Source organism: Physeter macrocephalus, chromosome 2, assembly GCF_002837175.3.
Source record: "Physeter macrocephalus isolate SW-GA chromosome 2, ASM283717v5, whole genome shotgun sequence".
Lineage (NCBI taxonomy): Eukaryota > Metazoa > Chordata > Mammalia > Artiodactyla > Physeteridae > Physeter > Physeter macrocephalus.
The window spans coordinates 109,265,381-109,284,357 of NC_041215.1; the positions used below are offsets into that span (position 1 = coordinate 109,265,381).

An 18,977-nucleotide genomic window follows, 5' to 3' on the forward strand; every position below is an offset into this window, starting at 1 on the left:
GAAACTGAAATCTCGGGTTATTCACAGATGGAGAAAACCTGGGGTGCCCCCTACTCCCACTTCCTAAATTGAAGAACTGGATTTACCTTTGTGGTCAGCCTCAACTCATCTTTGGATAAATCCACCATGTTTTCAATAGCCTTATGTGTGCAGATTCTTCTTCTGCTTGCAGAGTTATTGTACAATTTACAGTGAAAAACCACGGAGTGGGCATTTTTCATACCAGAGTCCTTTGGTATGAAATCATTCACTGCAGCCAAAATCCCGCAGCTTCTATGGACAATTTTAGCATTGCATGAACTTGAGTATTTATTGACTGAGCTATTTTTTTAACCTTTAATCCTTTTAACACATTGCAGAAAAGCATCTTGGATTAGGTAGATAACTGCAAGACTCAACCCTTGTCCCAGGGATGGTCACCCTTTCCTGAGATCTCTTCTCCACATTTGATATTCAGCTGCCTGCTTTCTGACACTGACCATAGTCCAAACAGCAAGATGGTGCAGTTATAGATGGATGCACGATTGTAATGGACAGGCTTGATTTTTCTGCATGAAAAGGATAAAACTGTTTTTCTACTTCATTCAAAATAAGCCACAGGATACACCCATGTATAGCCATATGTCAGAGATAGATACACACTTTTTTTTTTCTTTTTGCCTTAAGGATGTCAGATTGAAAAAAATCTCTCCAGTCCATTACAGGACCACAGAACCTTGGAAACTGTGGGTACTTTAGAATCTCACATTCTCCAGGCCTCTCTTGGGCTTTCTAAGTGTCCTTTGTGGGAGCGCCTGTCCCCCATGGATGACAGGGACTAAAGAAAGATTCCACTATAAATTCCCCACTCCGGGGTGTGTGTGGCTGGGGGTGGGGGCGGGCGGTGAGTCCCCTTGCCTTGGAAACGAATGACAATAGGGCAAACGCTGGGAGGGAGTGTCAGGATGCCTTTTCTAGAAGCAACTTGTGAATAGAGTTAATTTCCTCTGGCAAAGTGGCCCGGCAGCCATAAACGCTAACCTTTTCAAAATCCCTCTCAGCCACCTGAAGACCTGCCAGCTGGCTTGGCTTTGCTAAACTGCCTCATCCTGGACCGTTGAGGAGGCTTTCAGAAGCTGGGGTCCTGATGGTAAACAAAACTGGGGGCTCCGTGGTAAACAAACTGGGGGAGAGGTCGTCTCATCTCCTGCCTCCAGGCCTGGCTGCCCACTGGGCCACCTGGCCTCAGAATGATGGAACGCAGAGCCTCTGGGATGCAGCATTAGAGAGCCTCCGAAGAAGAATCCTGAAAAGATTAGCTCTCGCCCCAGGTGTCCCGGCTTCCCACCCTGCCAAGGCTCAGTGCTGGCTGGAAGGGCGGAGGTGATGGAAGGGTGAGCAGGGATATTGGAACTTCCTGTCTGATGCTAAAAAAAAAGTTTCCATCCCCTCCCCCACTTATTTGCATGGCACCTTTTCCACCTCAGACATTTGCCACTTTCCAGAAAGCCATCATCAACAAAGAGACTCGCAGAGGGGCTGCGGCAGGAGCCACGGATAAAGACATTGCTGCGGGCTAAGATCAGTGTATTGACATCGCGCAGTTATATTTCAGCGGTATCCCCAGAGGACACTTCTTGCCAGTAAACACCTAGTTTATCTAGTATTTCTGTGTTTTTTCTTCATGCTTAGAGTGCCTATTATTCCCCTCATAAATCCTGCTCCCTTTTTCAATTTTAAAATCAGAACGTAGTGAAATCAATGCTAATTGTGCAGCATTTACATACATCCCGTTAACTTGCAAAACTTCTGGCTCCGTGCAGCTCCCCGGGCCCATGGTCTGGGCTGCAGTGTCCTGGGACCGTCCCAGGCGACCCTGGCAAATGGTGGCTGGGTTACAGCACATGAGGGCCCTTTTAATGTGACTCCACCTTGAGGCATTAGGGGAGACAGTGGCTGTAATCCTTTTACGAGCTCCCTCCCGCTGTGGTCCAAGCCTGCACCGGGATGCGAATGTGTGCAGCATTTAATAAGACGCCTCCGTGAGCCCCAAGAAAGCAGACACATAGAGCTTAGGAGAGAAAAAAGGCCATCCCCACCACAAAAGAACCAGAAGCCTTCCAAATGTCAATGCACTGCCACATTTTTTCCAAACTTGCTGCTGGAGCGGCCTTTAACATCCCCAAACCCTGCTGTGATCCACCAGCTACAAACCTCAATTGTTAATTGTCTGGCCACTACAGAGCCGCTAGTTTTAATATAGTCATGACATGAATGAGACCCGAGCTCCCCTTTGCCCCTCCCCTGAGGCACCTTGGATCTTGGAGGGAGATGGGGGCACCAAGTTGGCTCTGGTACAATAGGGGCCAGTGTTGAGGTCAGCAATAAATAAGGGGTAACATTGTTTTCCCTGCTGGCAATCAGCAAGCCTTCCTTGAGGATTGAAATAACTTACATTTCTGGAGCAAGCAGCTGAGTAATTGAGAAAGAAGACTCTGTTCCTCTTTTCAAGAGAATCCATCTCTCTCTCTCTCCCTCCCTGTATCTCACACACACTTCTTTCTACACCACCCCCCTCCCAAATCTTACTCTTACTTTAATATGTAGAGCAAGCCTGCTTTACTTCCTAATTTCTCTCCTAAAGATGGTCCGACTTAATGGCTTGAAACGTTGATGTGAAAAGTATGTTGCTTCAAGGGCCACTCCAGTGGAAACTAAAACTTCGTGAGTCGGGAAATTTGGGCCCAAACATTTAAATAACCTGTGTGACAGAGGCAACAGAGAAAGGCATCCTCTTCCACTCTCTTAATGCTATGGTTCTCATTTACATACAGGCTCCGAAGATTGTTCAAAGAACTTCACAACCCCCAACGGGACCATCGAGTCCCCCGGGTTTCCCGAGAAGTACCCACACAACTTGGACTGCACCTTCACCATCCTGGCCAAACCCAAGATGGAGATCATCCTGCAGTTCTTGACCTTTGACCTGGAGCACGACCCTTTGCAGGTGGGAGAGGGAGACTGCAAATACGATTGGCTGGACATCTGGGATGGCATCCCCCATGGTGAGTGATGGCGCCATCACCAGGCACTTCTCAGTAGCTTCGCCTTTGCCTGCTAATTGCTTTAGGAGCAATAAAAAAGAGAGAGAGAACAAAGACTTTAAAGTTCCTCAGGGTTTATCTATGACCCATGATGACTTTCTCTTCTTATCCTTCACCAAGGATGACTTCAGAGACATTGTAGAAAGGCAGTTTTCTCTCTTGGAGATATTTCTTTGGAGAAGGATAGGAGGAGGCTGAGTAGATACTTGGATGAGGATGAGAAAACCTATAGGTAATGTTCTTTTCTGCTCCAAGTCATCAGGCTTGCCATAGAGAGTGACTCAGTGACCACCCTCTATGCCCCAATAGGACTCTAGAGCCAGATTGACTAAGTTTGAATCCTGGCTCTGATATTAGCAGCTCTGCAACCTTGGGCAAGTTCCTTAACCTCTCTGTGTCTTATCTGTATAAATAAGCTGCTATTATCATCACTATAATTATTGTAATTTTATTATCATTTATATAGTCATAGATGGGTAAAAGGTGCATCCCCCAAGGCCAAGAGGAACCTGTGCTTCTCAGGTGGAGACCAGCATAAGTCTTGGGTATATTTAGTATCAGCAAGGAAACCAATCTTTCACTTTTGTAGTCGTTCTAAGCATTTTGCACTGTAAGGAAGACTTGATGGCTAAGCAATCTCATTTCCTGAGAAAAGCATAAGATTTAGTCAGGAAACTTGGGTTGGAGTCCCAGCTCTGCTATGTCCTAGCTGTGTGAAGAAAGAAAAGTCACGTGCCCTCTCCAAACCTCAATTTCTTCTTCTGTAGAACAGGCATTATAATGATACCTTTCCAGTCCATCTCCCAGGGCTGTGAAAATAGAATGAGGCCAGGTCAGTGAAAATACTTTTTAATGTGCAGGAAAAATATTAGCCATTGTTCTTTTTTTTTTTTTTGTGGTATGCGGGCCTCCCTCTGTTCAGGCCTCTCCCGTTGCGGAGCACAGGCTCCGGACGCGCAGGCTCAGCGGCCATGGCTCACGGGCCCAGCCGCTCCGCGGCATGTGGGATCCTCCCAGACCGGGGCATGAACCCGGTTCCCCTGCATCGGCAGGCGGACGCGCAACCACTGCGCCACCAGGGAAGCCCCCAAGCCATTGTTCTTAAAATAAATCTCTCGTTGCTCTTTTATGCCAAGGCATCCAAAGTGATGCTCCATTGAATGACTTGCAGTTGTGGGAAGGGAGAATGTTTGGCCAGTGGGGTTTGGCATTTCCATTTCTGTGACCTCTCTTTGTCCTGCATGTCCAGTCGGACCCCTGATTGGCAAGTACTGTGGGACCAAAACGCCTTCTGAACTCCGTTCGGCCACTGGGATCCTCTCTCTGACCTTTCACACGGACATGGCAGTGGCCAAGGATGGCTTCTCTGCACGTTACTACCTGGTTCACCAAGAGCCGCTAGAGAGTGAGTTGGCCGGTTGGGAACCTCTGTCCTGTCCTCCCATCAGGGTTGTGAGGGTGTGTGGGGAAAAGAGGCTGACCTGCAAGAGAGGGAGATGGGAATTGTCCAGAATTTGCAGTGGCATCTGAGCTCAGGGGCTGGGAGCTGTGTCCTCTTGCTAGGCAGAGATTAATGAAAATAGGATAAATGTCAATCTGGCTACTCATTTCTTTTTTTTTTTTTTTTTTTTTTGTGTGTGTGTGTGTGTGTGTACTCATTTCTTTAAAGAAAAAGTATGTATACCAAGAATTAGTTATTCCCGTGGAATGTCACAGGACCATCTCAAGGCTCAGAGTGAAAGGGAGGTTAGTTAGGATATTTATATCGAGTCCCCTCCTGTGCTAACATTTTTTGAGTCTGGGGCCATTTTCTTCCCTCTCCAAGCCTCAGTGACCATTGTCAAAAAACTGAGCAATTTTAAACCTCTCTCTATATACATATGTTTTGACGTTAAACATCTCTGGCCCTGGCTAGAGTTTCTCTCACTAGGCTGGTACACTGCTTGGACTTTCAGTTTGTTCTTCTAATAAACACAGTTTTTTGAGTTTCTACTATGTGCAAACGGAGAAAGTATAACCCTGACCCCAGCGGTCATGGAACCTCCTGTCTTTGAACCCAGACCATCAGTCTCTTGCCCTGAGCTACATCTTTAAATCAGCTCCTCTTGGACATGTGCTTAAGATGTGCTGCCATTTTCACCAAGAAACCCAAATGATAACTTGAAGGACTAAAGGAACACTTTCAGGATGATTGGAGCTGGGCAAATCCTGATATGGCTGTAGACAGCTTACCACATGCATACCCGCAGACACGGCAGCCTGGCCGACTGATGGGTTTTGTTCTGGGTTTTGCTTTTGTTTTTTTCTTCAAAGAGCTCATGAAGATTGAGTGACAAGAAAACAGTATTGTGAGTTGCACCAAGTTCTGCAAATGGCCAGTGCGGTCACAGAGCTACAGAGTAGGTTTGATACCTGAAAAAGATTGCTCTTCCTTATCTGACACGTGCACACACAAATATTGACCAGTGTCCGTGGGATCCATAGGAAGGACAGCCATTAAACTGACAGCGCAAGGCCAGGAGAAGTGACTTCTGGGTCCATTTGCCCAGACAGGTGGTGCAGGGTAATACAGAGTGACACACTTTTGCTTACAGAGAGGTCTCCCAAAGACAGGTATTTATTGCTTTGTAACGTCTGTCTTCTGTGCCAGAACTCATGAGACAGTTGAGTGAAAGAAAGAAAGAAGCAAAAGTGCCTCCTGGGTGTTTATTAATAAAGCAGGCTTCCCACGATGTATCAACCCACCCAAGTCTATCACACGTTTACCTGTATTTCAGTAATAGTGCATGTGGAAACTGTGAGCATCCGTAGCCTGTAGCACTAACAGTTCTTGTGCTTTAGATTGTATTTTTAATTTGTATGATGATTCTTATTTATCCACAGCCTGATTTCTTTTAGGTCAAATTTAGTTCCTTTCAGACCCAGAGGGGTTGTCAATCTCTGTGACTTGGCATAGTTGTTTTTAAAATGTGAGTGAATAATTAGGTCTTTAAGATGAGGGAGTGCCTGCAAGGACTCATCCCTAGAAGGGAGCAGCGTTCTGGGGGTCCCAGGGGTTTAAGGTGGAGAGACCTAACTCTGCCCTTGACCATTTCCATCCCCCAGACTTTCAGTGCAATGTCCCTCTGGGAATGGAGTCTGGCCGGATTGCTAATGAACAGATCAGTGCCTCATCTACCTACTCTGATGGGAGGTGGACACCTCACCAAAGCCGGCTCCATGGAGATGACAACGGCTGGACACCCAACTTGGATTCCAGCAAGGAGTATCTCCAGGTACTGACTCAGATACCAGAGGGTGTGCAGAGTGTGTGTGCACTGGTGGGCAAGGGGGCTGGCTCCTTCGCTAGAGTGGACAAAGAACGCATAGAAAATAAACACAACATACTTGAGAACTTCTTTCATCCATCCATCCATCCATCCATCCAAAGAAATCCATATTCCAGGCACCAATAGACTATACCAGGCACTGTGCTAAGTGCTGGGATAAAATAACAAGTAAGATGGACACTGCCTCTGCCCTTGTGAAGATTACCAGGCCTTGGAGAAGTTGCTTGGCTGGGAAGCTGTTTGCCCTTTCACTACAATTATCCAAGGAACTTCCATAAACAGTTACAGAGCGTCCTCATTCTCAGCATAGGGAGGCATCAGAGACTTAGGGGGCATTTTTCCTAAGGGCAGGCATGAGAAGCATGGCAACTTCTCATGATCTTTGCTGTTCAGAGGGAGCCCTCCCAGGAAGATTTTGCCTGTAGCTATCAGGAGAATACATGGGAAAATGTCACTACCAGGAGTGAAACTTCAGTTGCTCGGATGCCCTGCAGCATCTTTTCAGACTATTGTTTGCTTTCCTTCTTTCAAGACTTGTAGCTCCTGTTGAGTCATCCTCCCTTGCACTACACACTGGTCCAGCTCTCATCCCCAGGGAAGAGCAAGCTGCTAGTTCCATGCTAGAGCAATGACTGCTTTCATGACACACGGCAGACAGCCTCGTGACCCACTGACATGCCTGTCCTAGCTCTGATGCGACACGGCGACCTCTACTCTGAGAAGGACGTCGCAGAGCAGACAACAGGAAAGGGAGAAAGACCACTTAGAAACTTCCAGGGAGTCCACAGAGGTTCTAACGCCCAACCCTAAGGCCATCTGTCACTATCTCTCCTCTGCTTCTCCAGTAATGCTTCTCATCTTGCAGAGCTTCCAGAAAGTTCTCCTTTCTAGCCAGCATTCTGTTGATTGTAGTCCTCATTTTGGGTCCTAATCATATACTTTCTCTTATTGCTCTCCACCTGTTTATCATACACATATACAGCATTGTGTACTCCTTTTGAATGCTTAATGATGCTGAACACATACTAAGTAGCCAATAAATGCTTACTGAATCAAATTTTACCGGTGTGTGCTGGCTAAATTTTGATCACGCAGAGACTGCCACTAAGAAACACTGTGGTCAGCAAAGGAATAACATCCAGCAATTTCCAAATGTGTTTGGTGTTGTGGGAGGGGAAGTGCCTCAAAATGTTGGCCCTCCTCCTCATCGGGCAAAAGGTCAGGACTCGGTGCATAAGCTTAATTGCTTGGGCAGACTCTGCCTGCCCTCTGACCCCTTGGTGACCTGAGCCACTAAATACACAATGGAGTGAGGAACCGAGGGGAGGGGAAACAGCTCCGAGCTGAGACTTTGGCAACTAGGGCATCGAAAGTGAATTGGCTTGAATTGGACTGGATCAGAGCGGAGTGGATTGGATTGGATTTAGCCATTGTTCCTTTAAACCAGCATCCTGGACTTTCACTATCCAAGGCAGGTCGTGGTTTAGTAAGAAGGGGTCATAGTTCTAGATGTTCAGTGATTCCTTTAAGATAAACATAATCCTGTCCAGATCTGCAAAAAAAAAAAAGAGTAGAGAAGAAAAAAAATCAAGTTCCAATTTCAAAGGTGTCCAATGTAGTTCGAATATGTTGAGTTCAACTGTCCAGGGGACACAAACGGATACTGATCACCAATACCTGTGAGCTAATCACAGACACGGGTTGTGAGCTAAGGATTACAATTGTGTCCTTTGAAGAAAAAGCCAGGTGCAGCCTTGTGTCAAGAGAGTCAAGGCCCCCTTCCTTCTCCGCCTGTCTTCCTCAGGTGGACCTACATTTTCTAACCGTGCTCACGGCCATCGCAACGCAGGGAGCGATTTCCAGGGAAACCCAGAATGGCTACTACGTCAAATCCTACAAGCTGGAAGTGAGCACTAATGGTGAAGACTGGATGGTGTACCGGCACGGCAAGAACCACAAGGTAAACCCGTTTCCCCACCGCTGGGGCACGCCGGGGTGGGGCAGGAGGGCTGTCACAAGAAGGGCTGCAGAGCCACCCCACGTGGACAAGGAGGCCTTGTTCCCTGAGGCTCCAATAATTGATGGAGGCACCGGAGATGCTGGCCCTGAAAATATTCTTTCTTATGCTAAAGTGATTGGAAAACACCGTTGTCTCTCTGACAGCCTGGCTGCTGTCACATCTTGCACAGCAGAGAGAGAAAGAGAGCTTGCAGGGTGCTCTCTGACTGCACATGAAGGAGAAAATGTGTTCCCTGTCTGAGTCTCCCCATACAGGATTCATTGAGCATTTATGGCCTGAGTCCCTTCCACATGCTGGGTTAAGAATCACAAAACGTCATGAAACTGCCGTTCGGGAGTTACCGAGGTCTGGGAGTAAAAGGGCACAGATCCTGAGAGGGAATCACAATGTCCCGAATCACAATCCAAAGAAAGAGGACAATAAATAATGAGGAGAAATTCGGGTGTCGGGGATGGGATCTGAACTGGCAGTCGTGTGGCAGCAAGGCGTTGAGTTCGCTCGGCTGGTGCCTTCAGTGTCTGGGCCTCTCGGAGGTGCGTCTGCATGGGTGATGTGGGGCTTTTGTTGTACATGTGGATGAATGTCTGGCACTCCGCTTTCCTAAGACACGTGGCGCTCTGGCGGTGAACAGGCCCACAGCTGGCACCCGCGAGGTACATACTGGGTGTGAGGTAGACTCAGCGTATGGGGGGCTTATTGGAAATGGCCGGTGGTCTCACGTGGGCAGGGCGAGAACTCCGTTCGTTGTGGATTGGCTCTCGGGTCTCAAAGGAGAGTGCTCATCCTTCCCAGTGGAATCGGGAACTGAGGGAAAGGGTCTCTCCTCTTACTGCCACAGTCCCAGCAGCCCCCTGGTCGGTCAGGTGTGAATTATCAAAAGGCGACACAGGTGGTCCAACCTGGAGAAGCCAAAGGTCTTTTCCAAACAGGGCCCCCTTGGCTCCTGTCACTGCCCCAAGGCAGCTTGCTCTTGCTAGTGCAACTGGAAACCTTGGACCCAGAAAATCCTAAACTATAACGTTGGCACTGTTTCACTCGGGAAATGTGTTTTTAAAGGAGTGGATTTTTAAAAATTAAGATCGCCATAGTAACATGGCACCATTCATCTGAAATCATGGCTTCTAGATATTACCAGGTGTTTCTCTCTCTCTCTCTGTCTGTCTCTCTCTGTCTCCCTCTGTTTCTGTCTCTCTCTCTCTCTCTCTCTCTCTCTCTCTCTCTCACACACACACACACACACACACACACACACACCCCATTTCACAGATAAAGTGAGAGACTTAGCAATTGAAAGACTTCCCCTCTTGACGAGTTGAGCCAGGTCTGGTTTCTCATTGCCTGCCTTTGTTTCAGGAAGAGTTACCAAATGTCACTTGGACATGGCAAGCCAGAGTCTGGCATGGGTTGCTGGGCACCCTGGACTGAGTCCTCATCCCAGCCTGCTCTTTTTCATACCCTTTCTCTCCAGCCTCCCTTTTCAGTAAGAAACTGGTAGAACCCAGAAGGTCAGCCAGGCAGGCGAGGGCCAGCAGCTGGGTTGGGGTGGGTACAGGGGAGGGGGAAGAGCTTCCCCCAGCCGTCACCCTGTCTAGGCTCAATGACTAAGCAGCACTGGCCAGAGGGATACTGTAGCATAAGCCAATTTTAAAAGCGTGCAGATGGTCCGGGATGCTATTTAAAACACCATTTGTAGGAAATCTGCTTTTGGAAATACCTTAGCACTGCACATTTCGAGAGAATGCTGTCCTCCCTGGCTTTATCCCTGGTATTCGTTCTGCAGGGAAGCTATTCCTGAGGATGGAATTTAGCTTTCTGGGCTCCTTTAGAACCATTCTTCTCAACTTCATATCAGATACATCCTCTTCTCTTCTTTCTCTCTCTCCTTTGCCTCCTCTTCTCACCTGTGGCTAAATTTCTTTCCCTAGGAGCCAAGGGGTAATTTCATTGTTGTTTTGTTCTGGTTGTTGTTTGGCTTTTTATAGCGAGTCAGTCCTGCCCACGTAAAGGACGCCGGGGCAGAGGAAAAGCCCTTTCTGTCCCCATTAGAAATTCATTCTCTTGATCCCTAGAAGGAGGCAGGAGAACGGAAAGCCTGACAATTAAGCATCGCCCCCTCCCCATGCTCCCTGGTCCCCACTCGGGTGTGGCAGGCGAGCTAGGAGACCTGCCAGGTTCTCGCCTCCGGGGGTGATCTCTGCTGCTCCTTCATTAGCAGATCTACTCCCGGCCGACTGTATTTCACGTGCAGATTCCGCACCGTTCACGGTGCATCAGCGCGGCTCTCTGGCTGTTCGGGTTGCAATAGTTGAGTGAACCGTGCCAAATAGATTTGTCAAGTCTGCTGCAGTTTGATTCGATACCATGAACGGGAGGCGGGGTGAGGAGGGGACTTGGGGGCAGTGCGGGGAGAGGCTTCGTCTACGCCCGGGCGCTACCACTGAGCTTCTCTTTGTAGCTGCGGGATGGTGGGTGCTGTGCTCATGGTGCTATAAGTGGTGGGCTTGAAAGCAGAATTCAGCCAGCAGGACCTGTGAGCAAAGCCCAGCAGAGGTGGAGGCAACAGGCTGCTCTGCTCCACGGGGCAGGGGGAGGGTTTGCGGACGCGAACCAGGGCACAGGGTGTGAGGAGGGGATGGTGATCTTTGGGGCAGAAATGTGGGAACTGGATTTCAATCCCCTGGTCACTGTCGACACCAGTGCAGTATACCAAAGACCAGGGAATTGGGGAAGTCCGAGAAAAACAAGATTAATGAGCACTCAGGGTAGTGGAGGATGGCTGTGCTATTCCCTTGCAAAACAGTATTTACAGTTTGGACCCAGACTGGGCTGAGGCAAGGCCTGAGCCTATGGGGGGGGGAAGACTTCCTTGTGGCCAGGAAGCAAGGACGACCGAGGAACCCTTCTGCAGTCTCCCACAGCCTGTGAGCAGCCTTTTCTTAGTCTCTTTCCATCCAACAGGTAACAATGAGGCTGCCGATGAGAAAGGCATTACACTGTGACCGGGAGTGTTGCAAATGTCCTCCTGGCAAAACACAGCCCAGTTACGCAGGCCACATGTACAGCACGTCCCCAAATCCTCATCCCACTCCGCGTGCCATGAAAAACGGAACCTATGATTTTCCTTTGGGGGGGGACCCTCCTTACGCGTATTTATGGAGTAACCACAAGGCAGAGAGATCCTCTGCCTGTTAGAGCCCATATCCAGTCCACGTGCCCCCTTAGATTATACGAACTGCTTCACATATATTTCTTCAGAAACCACAAGCATAAAACTACTGCTTTGGTTTCACCAGCTGTATTAATAACACCCCAAACACAGACATAGTGTTGTAAATACAATAGTAGAAGGTTCGTGTGTGTGTCTATAATTATAGGCACAATTATAAACACACGAAGCAGGGGAGGGGCGTGGAGAAAGATGGGAGGAGCTGGAAGGCACGAGGCCTCGGCCAAGACCCTGCTCACCTCTGAGATTCTGCTTCCGTGAGTCTGCACTGGAGGCAGTGAGACTGAGGCTGGTGTCAGGGCAGGAGGATAGAGGCCGTACCCTTATATGTCCAAGCAAAAGCCCTTGATTTCAGTTCTCCTTTATTCGGTAAACGTGGGCATCTTTCTTGCTGACACTGCTCTGGTTACCTTGCTCTTAGTCACAGTGTTGCTAGGCTGTTCTGACGTATTTGGAAGAAATCCCGGCTAAAAGAAAGAGGCTGTCGGATGCTACCTGTGTCCTGATGGCCAGATTGAGGACGGGAGGGTGAGGGCGGTGATCAGGTAAGGTTTGGGTCCAAGAGTTTTCAGAATTACCCTGTAATGAGTAACAGAAATGCACTAAGCTCATCATATTAATGTAATGATGACTTCCAAGGGGCTTGGAGAACACTCAGGCACCGGCGCATTTGCTTCAGAATTTAACAGTGTTTCAGACTGTGGAATTGAAGCTCTCAAGGCAAAGTAATTTGCCCCAGGGATGTGGGGAAACGTGGAGTCCCTTGGAAGGCACCGGTCACCAGGCTTTGACTTCAGGCCAGTGTTTCCATAATCTGATCCAGGTCTGGCTCACCATCTTGCATCCAGAGGGAAATTGACTTCCTCGATGTGCCGTCCACGGGTCGAGAGGTGTGCATATTCATGGAGATCTGAAGTCAAGTCGTGCTTGGAGGGTGTGGCTCCAAGCGCGGGGCTCAGCATTTTGGATTTGGGGCCCCATCATAGAATCCTGAGATGTAGCATTGAATGAAGTTGCTTTGCGTTTGATTTGGCCACATCCCTTCAGGACAAATAAACCCCCGCTTCAAAAATCCTCTGTACTACATTTATTTTCCAAATTAAAATGAATTGTTGTGAAAGCCATTTGAGAATTTAAAACCCTCTGTGAAATGATCAGAGACTTAAGAGGAGAGAGAGTGGTGTCATAAAACCACACCCCCCAAATCAGTCGGCTAATGGTTAGAACCATGTGGCGTCTTTTTGCAGATCTTCTTGGATGATGCACTACGTGACCTTGGAAATTTCTTTTCACAGCTCTGTGCCTCAGTGTTTCCTCCTGCCCTAATGGAATGGTGCTGTAGCTACTGTTGTCAGAGCACTTTGGGATCCATGGATGGAAGGCTCTCTGCAGATAAAACTAATGTATTAGACCCGCAGAGCTCTTCTTGAACAGAAGGAAGTTATCAATTTAAAAAGTAACAAGGGATATCCTATGGGATATTTACTGCCTCCTTTAAAAATCATAGGTCTGGAAGGGACCTGATGAGTCATCCAGACTTCTCCCTGCATCTGATGGGGCCTGTGCTTGAACTGCCTCAGATTAACGGTACCCCTCATTCTTCAGTTAGGAGTGCAATTATTCCTCCAATGAAAATTTTTAGGTTTTCAAAGAATACCTTTATTTTAAGCCTCCTGGTGGATGACTGGCTTTTCCTTTTCCTTTTTATCGTAATAATTTTGTTTACTGTATATACGATTAAGACAGTGACTCAAACCATCAGCTAGCAATGGGCATCAGACTTTAGAAGTCATGGATATGATTGCATCGTCTAGGGTTACATATGTTTAGAAGAGGGCTGATGACCTTTTCAAATTCAAGTCCCCCCAGTTTATCTGTCCCCCTCAATCATAACCAAGGATAATCCAGGGCCCTCGGTAATTAAGTTTGTCCCTTATCCATTTGCCATGGTTTGAGCTCAGACCTTTAGCCTCTCCACTTAAGAAGCTCCAGGGGAATTTTCATTATACGCAAGCTTGGAACCTTTTCTCCGTCAGGCTCCCATGGCTGGCTTCACCCAACTCCCATGGGTGCTGAATTGTCTCCGGGAGCTGAGGCCAGCCTCCCTGGTGCTTACAGCCTTGATGCTAAATTCCTCGTGCTTCCCAGGCCCCCCTGTGCGTCGGGGCCAGTGGGGCAGAGTAGATAGCAGGGGATGTGGAACGGCGCCGTGATTTTGCTTGGGCTGCGAAAACACACGCTTTGCCCTAACCTCAGCGTCCCTAGATGAGCAGTGGGGTGAACACCTCTCCAGGTGGATTGTCAGGTTCTTTGCCATCACCGGTCCCCTGCTCTGTGCTTTCCTGAGATTTCACCCGGAAAAGGAGTGCAGGCGGCAAGTAGACTCAGCGACCTCATTGCCTGTGTACCTTTCCTGCTCTCTTTTCCCCACCTGGAAGTTAAAGGTGCCTCCTTAAATAATGTGGCCGTGTCTTTGTAGGAGGTTTTCAGTGTGGAGGCCCTTCCCACCCAGGTAGAATGTCTGTTTCTGCCCCACCTTCACAGGAGGACTTCCGGCCCCTCGTTGCTCGGATGCTCCACTCTCTCCCACACCATCTCTCCTCCAGCCCCAAATCCCTGAGCTGCCCTCCTCTCCTCTCCTCCCTCATGCTCTCCTGTGTCAAATCCTGAAACCCTGATCCTGTTAGTATGCTGTGTTCCAGGGCTCAGTGTCTCGTGGGGGTAACCTAATCCCGCAGTAAATCTAACGGGCCCCGCCAGGCACACACAGATGGGGATGTGCACATCCCAGCACCTCAGCCCCCAGCCCCAGAAAGAAAGCGGTCTCCCCTGCCCTGCAGCCCACGACCAGCTCCTGCCTCCTCTATCTCCTCCCTCACATCAGCAAAACTGCTTGATGACAAAAGCAGCCCTGAAGTAAAGGAGGAGGAGACAGGAGGGCATCGTGGTCATAAACGAGCATTTGGTGGTTAGGGAATTTCTCTCCCTTAAATTCTCTCTCTCTCTCTCTCATATATATATATATATATATATATATATATATATATATATTTATATTTATATATTTATATATATATTTATACATGAGAGAGACATCCTTTCTGTATCTGGCTAAGTTCCCACATTCACTAGAAGAAAAGCAGCTTTAAAAAAATTTTATAGTCTTTAAGGAAGAGTTTTAAGAGAGAAATGTCAGGACCATGATTTACAAACAGGAAAAAAAAGGTCCATTACCTTAGCATCATTTCCCGGGTGCAGCATTCACCCTCACCCACACCCTTGCCTGTTAGGTGCAACAAATTAATTAAACAGGATGGCATTCATTGATTAACAATTTATTTCTACGTGTAGCCCCGATGGCTGGCTTTAGAGAAAATGCAAGGGGAGGAGGTGGGAGTGGGAGGGCTGGGACCAGGTTCTGCAGTGAGGATGAGTCGGTACCATTGTTTCTGAGACAGATTTTTTAAATGCGCTCCTGGTTTCCCCCGTCTCTGCCCTCGACTCCTGTCATCTCTCTTCTCTGCCTGCTTTGTTCTCCTCCTTCAGTGTCTGTGCCCAGGAGATTGAAAAGGAGAACTCTGGATGCAACGCAACATGTATTAGTGGAGAGAAATATTTACTCTTAAAAAAAGGAAGAAGAAGAAGATCTCCTGCACAATTTCTACCTCAGGGCTCCAACACTGTTGTCTTTGAAAAATTTCCTCCTTTCTGTGCAATCCCTGGAGCTGGCCACGTTCAGATATTTACAGCAAACTAGAAATAAACTATAAGTCACAGCATAGGGAAGGAAGAGACGGGCATGTGCAGATGCAATACTGAAGCCCTATCAGGAGGGAGGCTATGCTCAGAATGAGGGCCTGCCTCGTGGCGGGAGGTTAAACAGCCAGGAACACTGTGAGGCTGCCCCGTGTCCTTCCACCAAGGAGCTCAAAGACTTTGACGGACATGGAGCATCTACAATGGCCTGGGCACCCGGATGTTGATGGCAGAGATGAACGGTGTATGGGAGAGGGATGTAGGGCTGGCAGAGAATCCCCCCACATAGAGGGCTCCGAGGTGGGCCGTGAAACGCTCACTGTTCTCAGCAGTGCCTGAGTCACTGCATACTCTTCAAAGAGGACTTTGGGAGGGGTCAGCAGGGAGAGGTGGTGTGACTAGAAATGGGGTGAAAGACAGAGAAAAGATGACCTCAGTGATGCTTTCTGGCTAGATGTTTCTTATTAGAGTTTATATATTATTTTCTTTCATTTGTTTTTTACGTAGTATTATAGTCCATGCCTTACGAGCTCACAGGAGTGGTCAAAACATGTTGCTTTTCTTTTCCTGGGGGGAGAAGATTGCCGGGGGTTGGGGGGGTGAAGTTGTAGATGATAACCAAGTTGGGATATTGGAAAGCAGCCAATTTAACTGGCAGATACCCCCCTCCCCCCTGAGGTGCAAATCAGAAAATCCATGAAGTGCTGCTGGTTTCTGATTCTGTCTTACTGAAAATAAACCAAAGGTCTCAGGAATCAATTGGAAAGTGTTGGATTATGTTCAGAATTCAGCAAGGCACCAAATGGATTATCCAAACCACTTCGTGTCCTGAATTGTTTTTTAAACTTGGTTTATAGACGTGCACTTGAAGAAATCTTTATGTTCAACATAGCTTCATATATATATGTGTGTGTGTGTGTGTGTGTGTGTGTGTGTGTATGTATATGTTAGTAATTACAACATTATCAACGCTATCCCCACCTCTTTTTTTTTTAATTTTTTTTTATTTTTGGCTGCGTTGGGTCTTCTTTGCTGTGCGCGGGCTCCCTCTATTTGCGGCGAGCGGGCGCCACTCTTCGTTGCGGTGCGCGGGCCTCTCGCCGCAGTGGCTTCCCTTGTTGCGGAGCATGGGCTGTAGGCACGCGGGCCTCAGCAGCTGCGGCTCGCGGGCTCAGTAGTTGTGGCCCGTGGGCTCTAGAGCTCAGGCTCAGTAGTTGTGGCTCACGGGCCCAGCCGCTCCGCGGCATGTGGGATCTTCCCGGACCAGGGCTCGAACCCGTGTCCCCTGCACTGGCAGGCGGATTCCCAACCACTGCGCCACCAGGGAAGCCCTACCCCCACCTCTTAAGAAGGTTAGGGTCACTTTGAACACACCTCTGGTTTTCCTTTGGGCAGGAAAGCAACCATATTAACATTTCTCTTTTAAAGTTAACAGAACTGTATACCATCTGTAACATCCAGCTTTTAAAGCAGATGTTAAAATGTGATCACCACGTTTGATATACGTCTCTCTGGGTGTGCCATATGCTGACAAGCCACTGAGTTTTCTCAGCAATATGGACTCCTCACTGCAAAGTTATGGCCTGAAAATTCCCCGCCTGGAGGTGGGACTTGAGAGTCAGTGGCTTTCAGAACTTGAACTTCCCCAGTTGAACAAAGACCTATTTTATTGCTTGTGACGTGGCTTCCAGTCCAATATCTGTCCTGGGTATCGTGCAGGCACCGGAGCCAGCAGGGAGGGCTGGTGGAGTTTAGTGTCTACCTGCAAGCATGTTATCGACTTTATTTTCCTGAAGGAGAAGTCAAGGTATCTAAGGTTTATTGATTGGCCTATAGTGATTCAGTGAGTCAGAAAGGAACAGGGAGTAAAACCAATTCCCCGGCGTCATCTCCCAAGCACACAACCCCTTACCTTGCAGTGCCAAGACTGGAAGCCAAGGGTCCCTCTCAGAGAATTTGATCAGAAAACATATGAAGGGTGATTCTGAAACCACAGAAGCATCGAAAAAGTCATAAAGATCTATAACGTATGATAGCATTTACCAGCTATAAATAGGGCAGTGCAGGGAGAAAAAATAGAGACCTTGGAAATCCATTGGGTCAGGAGAAATAGAAACTGCTTAATATTTCATTAAAAATGGATCTTCTTAAATTGCACTTTGATATCTTTGGGCGAAAGACGATATGTAAGAACTAAGGTGTTGTTATTTATTACTCTTCATTATTAATCATTTGAACTGTTATTGAACTAGAACATCAACAAGATATATTCTCCCTCTGAGTGGGGCAGTCACCACATGTTCTGGGCACTGTTTGAAGTATATGAAAATCCACTAAACTTGTCCACAAAAGCACTTAGGCTACAAGGGACAATGGTAACTAAAATGCCATGCTAGGTGGGCTTCCCTGGTGGCGCAGTGGTTGAGAATCCGCCTGCCGATGCAGGGAACACGGGTTCGTGCCCCGGTCCTGGAAGATCCCACATGCCGCAGAGCGGCTGGGCCCGTGAGCCATGGCCGCTGAGCCTGCGCGTCCGGAGCCTGTGCTCCGCAACGGGAGAGGCCACAACAGTGAGAGGCCCGCGTACCGCAAAAAAAAAAAATAAAAAATAAAAAAAAATAAATAAAATGCCATGCTAGAAAGTGGACACTTCCGGGGCAGTTCTCAATGAGAAACTCTTGTGAAGAAAGCCTTAGAATCTGGGGGCCAGAGCGGACCTTACAAATCAGCTTATACAATCCTCTCATTTAATGGAGGAGGAAATTGGAGCCTGGGGGAGGTAGAGATATTTGCCCACACCTAGGAGCTAATTAACAGCAGAGTCTGGCTCCTGGTTCAGTGGTGTTTGGACTTTTTTTTTTCCCACTACACCCACGTCAGAGTGAGAGGTATACAAAAAGTTTTATTAAAATAAGATGGTATTCCTTCAGCCAAGGGTCCAGAGAGCGGAAGGCAGATGTGAGCACAAGGTCAAGAGCAAACAAGACACCGAGAAGGACCTAGGCTTGGAAACAGGAAGGATAATTTGAGGTCACATTGAAAGAGGCTTCATTTGGTTCCAGGGGTGGGAGAAGGGTAAGCAAAACTGAATAGCAGAATGAAGGTCAATTTGAGCACCAGGTAGGTGTCCTCAGGGACATAAACCATGTGCCTGCCTCCCTTAATGGCTGATGCCATCGTAGACAGAGATCCAGGGGCTCACCCAAGCCTGTGGCCACACGCATCCATGGGAAGACCAGCCCCTCCCCAGGCATATACCCACACGTGTGTGCCCCCCGTGCCCACAGGCAGCCAGCCTTCCCAAGGGAGCCCACAGACAAAGTCATTTCCTTACTGAGGAAGGAAAGGAAAGGTTTCTTGGTGTTGTCTGCCAAGGCTGAGAAATGAAGGGGTCAGATAAGATAAAATTGGATATTAAAAACACGAGACGTGCTGTGTTTCTAAACGGTACCAGTGTGGTGTGTACGCTGTGGATTAGCAGCTGTGTTAAAGTTCAGATCCACTCAACACTCCAATTATATATTCACGCGGAAAATCAAGCCCCCGCCCCTGCCCCCAGCTTA

General features: G+C 48.0%; 1 protein-coding gene across 4 annotated transcripts in view; it reads left to right on the forward strand.

Moving 5' to 3' along the window:
• Positions 1 to 18,977, forward strand: part of NRP2 (neuropilin 2) — a 118,571-nt gene that overhangs the window by 38,818 nt on the left and 60,776 nt on the right. For all 4 annotated transcript variants that reach the window (XM_024124575.3, XM_024124576.3, XM_024124573.3 and 1 more), the window contains exons 4-7: positions 2,814 to 3,044; positions 4,333 to 4,488; positions 6,189 to 6,358; positions 8,217 to 8,372. In XM_024124575.3, the coding sequence (XP_023980343.1) occupies positions 2,814 to 3,044; positions 4,333 to 4,488; positions 6,189 to 6,358; positions 8,217 to 8,372 (713 nt within the window). The remainder of the gene's footprint in view (positions 1 to 2,813; positions 3,045 to 4,332; positions 4,489 to 6,188; positions 6,359 to 8,216; positions 8,373 to 18,977) is intronic.